Raw genomic sequence first — 10,603 nt, 5'->3', positions numbered from 1 at the left:
AACAATTTACAAGTTGGAGTTAGCCAAGGTAATGAGGAAAGAAGTATCCGAGCTACATATTATCCGTGATGACCAACTAGGTTGTCAAGCTTGGAAAGGTTAGAAGGGTGAAGTCTTGATAGAAGGCAGCAAGTGGAAGTAAAGATGCAATACTTGTTGAATGTTGTTCAAAGAAATTTTAGCAAAGAAATATTTTGAAATATTTTTAAGTGTTGGCTGAGAAAAATAGTAAAGTTTTTTATACGAGGTGAAGCTTGTATTCCAACCTAAAGTGATTACACACTTAAGGTGTACTTTGAAGAAATGCAAAAATATTCGAAGTATGGAAGCATGAAAGGCATGAAAGGCATGAAAGGCATGAAAGAAAGCAGTAAGCATATATGAAAAGAAACATTCAAACATTTAGAAAGAAAGGAAGGCATGCATTCACTCAAAGGAAACTTGTTCAAATGTTAGACAAACAAGGCCTTTCAGCCTGGCATAAAAGATTACTTGTTCAGTTACAAAAATGGCACTTCGGCCCAACAAAAGTGAAATGAACAAAAAGTAAAAGTAGAAGAATAAGATCCCAAGTATGGGCATCAGTGTCTGATTGCTCAACCTTGGCTGTTGGCATTGTGTTGGCCTCGGTTGGCAGTAAGGCTTCCTTCTTCGCCGCTATCTCGGCATCTATCTCGAGCAGAGTCTGATCCAAACTCTTCTCGGCTGCCTGGATTTCAGTCTCAGATGTCGTCTGTTTAGCATAGGCGCTTTTGGAGACCTCATCCTCATCATCTTGAGTTAAGTCCAGGACTTGCTCATTCAGAGTAGGGGACTTGGCCCCAGCAGCAGCCTCTTCTTCTTCTTCATCTTTAGTCTCAGTGTCATCCTCCTCAACCTCGTTATCCGATCCTTTGGGAGATAGAGGGAAAGACACTTGCAGTTGGTTGATATCTCAAAGGGGAGAGTCTATTGGGACAAACAACTTCTTGAGAGCTGCCGTCTAGCCGAGGTAATAACCTTGGTTACAAGCCAGATTGACTTGTTCTTTGTATTGGTTGCGGACGGCAGCTTGGCCTTCTTCAAAGGCCTTTTTGTCGGCCGCCTTGACCTTGGCCTCTTTCCAGTCAATGGCCTCCTTTAGCTTGGCCTCCAACTCCACTAAGAAGGCCTTGGCAGCCACAGCCTCGGCCTTAGCAACCTCGGTAGCTGTGTTAGCAAATTTGGCTTTGGCTTTAGCCTCAACCTCGGCTTGAGCAGCCTTGGCAACCTTGGCTTGATCTAGCAGACTGTGGTTGTTGGCCTCAATGTGGTTGAGCAAGGAGAGGAGTTTGGTAGCTTCTTGGGTTTTCTTTACCAACTCCTTGCTTATCATCTCGGTCGTGACTGCGTATGAATGCGTATGCTCGATAGCCTACAAGGAATAAAACAGATCAGTAAAGATTTTGGCTAAGTAGTGGAAAGCTAAAAAAGATAAAAACAGGAAATTTACCAAGACTGAATGCTGCATCATTAGGCCGAAGTTCTCGTACTCATGGAGATCGGCCATATGATTCATATCTTCGGATAGGAGTACGGCCGTTGAGAGGACGACGTCGACTTCAACCTCGATCGTGCTGTCACTGGCTATTAATGGCCTGTTCCCTAGCATGACCTCGGGCGCCTAGGTCATATTGCAAGGGAAATTGCTGCTACCCTCTGGGCAATTCGACCTCGGCTTCTTTAGTGGTGGGGCATCAGGTGTTGCCTCCTCAGCTGGCCTCTTTTCGGCAGTAGTAGTGTTCTTCTCAATCTAGCTTGGAGATTAGCACAGTGTCCTTAGAGTCAACTTGAGTCACTGTGGCCTTAGCCTTGGCTTATTTTATTCTTTTCGGCTTCGACTTTGATTGGGATAGAGAAGAGAAGGATTGCACAGTCACGACCCCATGAATATTAGCAAGAAGATCTTCTACGATGGCTGGTTTGCGGCCCATTTTGTCGGCAGTGGTAGCAATGGTTACTCTGGTACCGAAGTGTATTGCTGGAAAGGTGATGGGGGGATTGGTTGGATCGTAAGTCGACGCTTCGGATTCTCGGCTTTTATGGCTTTGAGTCCTATCAGCCGGTGCGTTTTGTCGTGCATGACATCAGCATCGGCGTCGGGAGGGTGGAATCAATAGAGGGGTAGATGTAGATGGTAGCTCTATTGGATCTGAAGAGGAAACCTGGTCAACCCTTGGTGAAGAGGTGACTGGAGGGGTTAAGGCAGATGGTGGAGTTCGACTTCTCCTAGGGATGTCGGGTAGAGCCAACTTGTATGTGGGTATGTAGTTCAGCAGAAGAGGGGCTTTGCGTTTCTGGATAAGGAGATCCAAAAGCTTCTTTAAACAGCGGCTTGGAGCGTAAGACTGCCAACATCCCTTTGGTGGATGGGGAAGAGCTGCAAAAACAAAGAAGCAAACATTAGTGTCAACAGACGAGTTGTTGAAATCTTAAATAGGGAGAGTTATGGAATGACTCCATTTTTACCATCACCCTCTTTAAAAACTGTTCGGTGCAAAGGATACAGATGAGGATCGTCATCAGGCATAAACTCCCAATTGCCTGAGATGATGAAGTAATCATCTTCAGCACCCTTGTTGGAGTCTGGGAGGTCGACTATTAGTTTGAAAGCAATGGATCTAGGCTTAAGGTAATATATGTAGCCTTTGTTAGACTTGAGGCCACACATGGTACGACAAATTGGATGTCGGCTAATGTGATCCTAGCATTTTCTCGGTGTGCTAGTTTGATTATGCCATTGATAACCCTATATGAGTTTATGGCAAGTTGCATGGGATTGAGTTTGTAATAATGAAGGATTTCTCAAAAGAATGTGTCTAGGGTAAATCGAAGTCCACCCTCAATGAATGCAACAACCTGGAAGGGCATGGAGTCTCCATCAGGCATGATAGAGTCCTCCTCCCCAGCTAACCTCAAGTGGACATCAGCTAGGATAGAGAACTCCCGCCTAAAATACTCGAGTTTTTCTTGGGTGTCTACCCTCCACCTAAACATACCCATGATGTCAGCTTAGTAAAGATTGGTGAAAGATTTCAGAAAAGAATGGTTGGTATGGGTTTAAAAACCTCGGCCAAACCCTAAATAGGCACTGGAACTAGGGTTTTTGCAGATCTAAGGGGAGTTTGTTTCAGTTTTTCCTAGGTATTTGGTTTCTAGGAAAATCCCAAACCTATGATCTATGAAATGAACAAAGATTCGAAGGCATCTAGAAACAGGAAAACCAAGGAAGAATCTTAATTTAGAAATCAAGAATGAGGTAGAAAACAAGAAAACAGATGTGCACACCAAACCCAAGCAAAATTATTGAGCATTGGGTGAATGAGTGCAAAGTAGTGTGCAAAGAACATAGCAAAAAAACAAGATTGATGTTCTAGTGATCAAATTCAAAGTACAGCATAGATTCAAGGAACAACAAATGATTCATGGTGAATAGAACATGACAATAGAGACTGAAATTACAGGAAAATAAATCATGAACTTACTGAATAAAGATGGAAAGAAGTTCGCCAGAGTCCAACGATGATATTGACTGGAACCTAACAGTAAAAGGCTCACCAGAAGTGGTATTCAGACGATCGCAGAAAGTTTGAAAGGAAGGCAATGGAGGTTTAAGGGAGATTTCATAGATAGAGAAAATTTTGAGAGAGAATGTAAGAATACGAAGTGAAAAGACAGAGAGAGAGAGAAAGATTTTTTGTTAAAATACAAAAAGGTGGCAAAACATTATGAAATGCCTTGGACGACATGCTTGTCAGGCGGCGTAGACGGAAACGATGTGACATAAGAGTGCGTGTCAGGTACGAACTAGTGGGGAGAGGACACATGGACAAAATGGTTGGAGAGACTGTGCATGACAGCTTATGCTCAATTAGAACTCTTGAAATTCATGATTAATAAGGCAATAACCTCGACTACAGGAGTAATTTCGGTTGAGAAGCTTAAAGATCTGGATTCTTGGTTCTTCACTCTAGGAAAAGTGAACAGCTGAGTCCTGGAATAATGAGGCCGACGAGTAATGATCTCGGTCGGAAAGATGAATGGATTGCTAGCCGACGTGCTATATGGACAAACGACGTAGGTTCCATCACCTCAGGTTGCTAAGGTAATAGAACCTAGGAGATAGTTATGGGGACATATTTTGTGAATGACAGCACGTGGCCAAGGTGACACCAAAGTGTCAGCCGGGGTGCCACATAACCTGGTCCTAATGCCGAGGTGGCCTCGGCTTGGCCGAGGTTATCTACGAAGTTACTAAAATCCAAGATAAGCGGATAAGGGACAAGAGTCGTAAAATAGGAAAGGATCTCAATCTGGATAAAGATAAAGCTCTTAGGGAGTTAATCCCTATCTAGCTAAGAGTCTAGGATAAACATTGAGCCTGAGTCCACTAAAGTGAGGTTTCTATAAGGATCAGGTCAATGCTGGCTATAAAAGTAGGGCACCCTCGTAGGTCTTAGGTATGTGTGATATACTGTAAGTAGTAAGTTCTTTCTTTTGAGGTAAGCATAGTTTGCTATCTTTGAGAATACTTGATTCCTGACTTGAGCGTTGGAGTGCCCTGGGGTGCACGAACCACCACCGGATTCTTATCTTTATGTTTTAGGTTGTTTGGGCTTAATCTATTTTGTCGGTACTCTCTAGCTGAGTTCCTTGTTTGGTTGTGTGGTCAGAAATCAACACTCACATGAGATATTCATGATTGTCATATTGCATAATTTGATATATATATATATATATATTCATGTTCGTCCAGAGTTATTATTATTATTATATTGGTAATTGCAATCACATTAAAGAAATTCTAGAAATCATAAATAGTGATTTCATTAAAATAGTGATTGAATTAATGATAATTAAATAACTCAAATTAATTAATAGAGAATATTGTTTGTTAGTTCTATATGCATAGGGTTTACTAATATAGTAGCTGCCAAAGTGGCCTAGATTTGTAAAACTTAAGAATATAGAACTACATAAAAGAATTGTTAAAAGGGTAACATTAAGGTTGATAATACTCTCAATTGCAGTTAAAATTAAGAGATTGAGACTAGCCCAAAGGAGAGTCACTTTCAAATAATTATGAACTGGGTAGGGTAATGTAAGTTATGTAATTTGGCAAATTATAATTGAATACCCAAAGGTAACATGACTAACTGAAAAATTGCATAAATTACTTTAAACCTACATAAGTGATTCTTGAAGAGTGGACAATAGATATACCTAGGTTTTGCCCAAAGAAAAGACTTACGTGATATTAATAGTTCATCATTATAATTCTCAAAGCTTTAATATGTATATTGTTTATGCCTATTTCCGCATTACTTATGAGACCTTATGTTAATACCTCTTAAAGATCTGTCAAAAAGATAGCTTGCTATCTAAGGTGGTTGGACTTAAAAGGGAGGCTATACTGACTCCTCCGACCTTCTTGGGATGTTACTTGGTTATCAACCAAAGGACTCTTTAGTGACGTTACCCTAACCCTTAGAGTAAAATTTGAGACGTCATATATTCTATCTAATTTCAGTGACAGTTCCCACCTCATTGCACTCTCTTACATCGAGCGTCCCTCTACTTACTGGCACTAGTATGGCAGAATCGACAACTATGAAATATGATGGCAACCGAGAAGTTCAGGATCACATCCTTAATATGGCTGACAAAGCTGCAAAGCTTAAAATTTTAGGGATGCAAGTTGATGAAACTTTTCTCGTGCAGTTTATTCTCAACTCACTTCCATCACAGTTCAGCACATTCAAAATTCTCTATAACACCAATAAAGATAAGTGGAGTTTGAATGAGCTGACTAATATGTCTGTTCAAGAGGAAGTGAGGTTGAGGGAGGAAAGACATCAAACTGCATTGGCTATAACTCATGGAGCTATAAAGAAAAAGAATGGACCTAGGGAACAAAATCAGGCTCAAAATGGTTTCACTATCAAGTGCTACTTTGGTGGCAAGAAGGGACATGTGAAGAAAGACTGCAGCAAGCGAAAGGCTTGGTTCGAAAAGAAATGTAAGAAATTTTCTTTTGTTTGTTATGAATCAAATCTTGCTAAAGTACCTTCTAACACTTGGTGGATTGACCCTGGGGCCACGACCCACATTACAAATTCCATGCAGGGATACCTCTTAACTAGAAAACCATAGGAAAATGAATGATTTGTCTATATGGGGAACCATCTCAAAGCTAAAGTCGTAGCTATAGAAACCTATCGACTAATCTTAGAGACTGGTCATCAGATGGATCTAGAAGACATGTTTTATGTTCCTTCAATTTCTAGGAATTTAGTTTCGTTATCCAAATTAGATGTGTTAGATATTCAGTTTTATTTAGTTCTGGAAAACTCAATCTAATGATTAATTCAATAATGATTGGTTCTGGTAATTTATGTGATGGTTTATATAAAGTTACCTTAAATCATAAGTTTTCACAATCATTAGTAACGCTGCATTCAAATATTGGTTTAAAACGTGGTCTAATTAATGAAAAATCCTCAATCTTATGGCGTAGACGGTTGGCGAATATCTTTAGAAATAGAATTGAAAAATTGGTAAAGAATGGGATTTTGGAAAACCTAGACTTCACTGATTTTGAGATATGTGTGGATTGCATCAAATGAAAGCAAACCAAACAAACCAAGAAAGGTGCCACAAGAAGTAATGAGCTTCTTGAGATAATTCATACAGATATTTGCAGGCCACTCAACATCCCATTTCTTAGTGGTGAAAAATATTTCATCACATTTATAAATGATTTCTCACGTTGTGGATATGTGTATCTAATTCATGAAAAGTCTCAAACTGTTGACAGCCTTGAGGTGTACATAACTAAAGTCGAGAGACAATTAGATAGAAAGGTTAAAATAGTGAGATAAGATAGGGGTGGTGAATATTATGGTAAATATGATGAGTTAGGCCGAAATCTTGGCCCATTTTCCAAATTCTTAGAAAAGAAAGGCATTCGTGCTCAATATACAATGCCTAGTACGCCACAGCATAATGGAGTGTCTGAAAGGTGTAATCATAGACTTAAAGATATGGTTAGAAGTATGTCAAGTTACTCAATTGTACCCATTTCACTGTGGGGTGAAGCTTTAAAGATTGCAATGTATATCTTAAATTGGGTTCCTAGTAAGGCGGTCCCAATAACTCCTTTTGAGTAATGGACTAGTAGGAAACCTAGTTTGAGACACTTACATATTGGGGGTTGTCCAGCAGAGGTAAGAATCTTCAACCCACAAGAGAAAAAGTTAGTTGGATATTTTATTGGTTATCCAGACAAGTCTAAAGGGTATAAATTTCATTGTCCTAATAACAGTACGAGGATAGTGGAGACTGATAATGATAGATTCCTAGAGAATGGTGAAATTAGTGGGAGGGAGAAAACACGGGTGGTGAATTTCGAGGAAATTAGGGTGAATGTGCCAACATTTGACCCTTATCAAAAAATTGTTGCTCCTCAGACTATTCCACAGGCTGAGGGAAACGAACAACATAATGAAAATCCTTCACCACCTCATGTTTCACCACTTCATGAAGATACCACCATTGAAAATATTATTGAACCACCACAACCAGTAGTTCTGAGAAGATCTCAGAGGGAAAGAAAGCTTGCCATTCTAGATGATTACATGGTGTACCTACAAGAATCTGATTTTGATATTGGGATTAACAAAGATCCAGTCTCATTTTCACAAGCCATGAATAGTGATGATTCTACTAAATAGGTCAATGCTATAAATGAAAAGTTAAAATCCATGGAACATAATGGTGTTTGGGATCTCATCGAATTGCCTATAATTGTAACAAGGTCGCGTGTAAATGGGTCTTCAAGACCAAGCGCGACGCAAAAGGCAATATCAAACGATTTAAAGCCAGACTTGTTGCCAAGGGTTTTACTCAAAAAGAAGGCATAGACTATAAAGAGACCTTCTCTCCAGCATCTAAAAACGACTCGCTTAGAATCATCCTAGCATTGGTAGCTTATTATGACTTAGAGTTGCATCAAATGGATGTGAAAACTATTTTTCTAAATGGGAATTTGGATGAAGAAATTTATATGGAACAACCAGAATGATTTGCAAAGAAAGGTAAAGAATATTTAGGTTGCAAATTAAAGAAATCCATATATGGCCTTAAACAAGCTTCCAGGTAATGGTATTTAAGATTTAATGATATCGTTACCTCCTTCGGATTTAAGGAAAATGCAGTTGATCAGTGCATATATCTTAAGGTTAGTGGGAATAAGTTCATTATTTTGGTGCCATATGTGGATGACATTTTGTTAGCTAGTAATGACCTTGGCTTTTTGCATGAAACAAAGGAATATCTCTCCAAGAACTTTAAAATAGTCTATATGGGTAAGGCAAACTATATTATTTTCATAGAGATCTTTAGGGATCGATCTCGAGGATTGCTAAGACTATCTCAGAAAGGATATATTGATCATGTTTTGGAGAGATTCAATATGTAGCTTTGTTCAGTTGGTGATGCACCCATCTTGAAGGGTGATATAATAAGTGAAAAATAGTGTCCAAGGAATGACTTAATGACGGACATTCCATATGCATCAGCAGTAGGGAGCTTGATGGATGCCCATACATGTACCGGGCTAGATATTAGTTTTGTAGTTGGAATGTTGGGAAGATTCCAAAGTAATCCTAGAATGGAACATTGGAAAGTAGTAAAGAAGGTTATGAGATATCTTCAAGGAACAAAGGACTATATGCTCACCTATAGGAGATCAGAACAGTTGAAAATGACTGGATACTCAGACTCAGATTTTGCTAATTGCCTTGATAGTAGAAAATCTACATCAAGTTCTGTTTTTCTACTAGCTAGTGGAGCAATTTCATCGAAGAGTGTGAAGTAGTCCACTATTGCTTCATCTACTATAGAGGCTCAGTTTGTGGCATGTTTTGAGGATACAAATCATGCTTTATGGTTATGAAATTTCATTTCAGGACTTGGTGTTGTTGACTCAATTGCCAAGCCGTTGAAGATATATTATGACAATACCAAAGCAGTTTTCTTCTCTAAGAATGGAAAGTACTCCAGTGGTTCTAAACACATGGAAGTAAAGTACTGTGATGATTGGGTATGGTATTAGTTTCGATTCTTCTTAGTTTAACCTCGGGTGATCCTGACGAGGTGTCGAGTTGGCTTGGAGTTTGTTAATCATTTGGGTTTGTGGTGTCCGGGGGTTCCTCTCAAATAAATTCCTTTTCTTGTTTCTTCGGTGATTGATTTTCACTTGTTTCAGAGAGTGCGAGGTCAGGTCTGGAGTGCCCGGGGGTCGAACCAGAAAATTCTGGGTTACTGGGTCAGGGCCGCACGTGCAGAGAAGGTTGAGTTTCATAGGGTTGCACACTGCCTAAAAGGCAGGTACGGGGTGAAGGGTAGGAGAGGACCACCGCACGTACAGAGGTGAAGGTCGCACGTGCGGAGGTGAAGGCCACACGTGCGGGGGAGGCACTCCGCACGTGTGGTAGGGGGCGCCGCACGTGCGGCAATCTGGGCAGTCCGAGGGCTCTGTCTATTCTTCCTTTTAGGGCTGAATGTATCTCATTTTTTTTTTACATTCCTCTCTCTCTAAAAACACTTTTACTCCCCATTCTCTCTAAAAACCCTCATCAAACACTAAAAATCTTTGATTCTTACAATCCATTGGGTCTAGATCCATCATTTCTCTCAAGCTTTGGAGATCTAAGCTAGAACATCCCTTTGTGTGGTGAAGATCGAAAATCTCTCACCTTTGGCTCTAGGGTTTTGATCTCACCTCTTCAACAAGAATTTGAGGTAGGGTTTCCTTTGAGTTATATATATGTTTATGCAAGTTTTTGGTTGATTTTGTGAGCTCTTCTTTGTTATTACAAAAATGGGTTTGTGGCTCAAGAAATTGATGACTTTGTAGAATAAACTCTATCTTTTATGCTTTTAAAGATTTTCTTGAAATTTTGGACAACATGGATTGAGATTAAGGAGTATAAATGAGGTGTTGCAAAGAGATGAAAAGTGTTAGGGTTTTTGTGAAAACTTAGAAATTGGGGGTTTCTTTTAAAAATGTGAGAATTTTATATTGATTGTTTGTGGTATAATGACTTGACATATGAGAAATTGGGAACTATATTTGAACTTATTGGCAAATGTTTATGCATGTGTAGTGATGAGTTGATCCATTGGTTGAGGTCCATAAATTATGAACATTGAAATCTTGAGAGGTTAATGTTCAAGAATCTTGCATATGGCCTTGAAATGTCCAAGGTAATGAGGATGATACAAGATGTGGAAGGTTATCATATGTTGTTACATTAAATTGAACTTGTAGTATTATGTTGATTCATGTTAAAGGGGGGGAAATGGAATATGGGGATGTCATTGTTTTATTGGAGATACTTAAAAATGGTAGGATGTTATGAAATTTTGAGCATCTTTTGCATTATACATTCCCTCAATTGATTTTATTGCATTCTAAAATTGAGTTGGAAAATAATTACATTGAGAAATGAATATTTGAAATGAGAATCTTGGAAATGTTATGGGATAAATACGTTGGTAAGTCCAGTTAGGAGGTGTAGTT

At 39.3% G+C, this 10,603-nt stretch overlaps 1 protein-coding gene across 1 annotated transcript; it reads left to right on the top strand.

The window, feature by feature from the left end:
* The first annotated feature begins 8,572 nt into the window (after window positions 1-8,572).
* Window positions 8,573-9,454, top strand: LOC145796335 (secreted RxLR effector protein 161-like). The gene is made up of 3 exons (XM_082881421.1): window positions 8,573-8,885; window positions 8,988-9,121; window positions 9,287-9,454. Exons 1-3 carry the CDS (start codon window positions 8,573-8,575, stop codon window positions 9,452-9,454), a joined length of 615 nt encoding a protein of 204 aa, XP_082737547.1.
* Window positions 9,455-10,603: the final 1,149 nt, after the last annotated feature.

Source organism: Camellia sinensis, chromosome 7, assembly GCF_055761805.1.
Source record: "Camellia sinensis isolate YWXY chromosome 7, ASM5576180v1, whole genome shotgun sequence".
NCBI classification, from domain to species: Eukaryota; Viridiplantae; Streptophyta; class Magnoliopsida; order Ericales; family Theaceae; genus Camellia; species Camellia sinensis.
Note: the sequence above shows the minus strand (reverse complement) of the source record. Positions and strands in the feature narration are given on the sequence as shown.

Excerpts from the sequence above, each read along its gene's own strand:
- LOC145796335 (XM_082881421.1), top strand. The coding sequence starts at position 8,573 with ATGACGGACATTCCATATGCATCAGCAGTAGGGAGCTTGATGGATGCC. Across the intron at positions 8,886-8,987 it reads TGGAGCAATTTCATCGAAGA|GACTTGGTGTTGTTGACTCA; the intron begins GTGTGAAGTAGT and ends ATTTCATTTCAG. Across the intron at positions 9,122-9,286 it reads TAAAGTACTGTGATGATTGG|AGAGTGCGAGGTCAGGTCTG; the intron begins GTATGGTATTAG and ends CACTTGTTTCAG.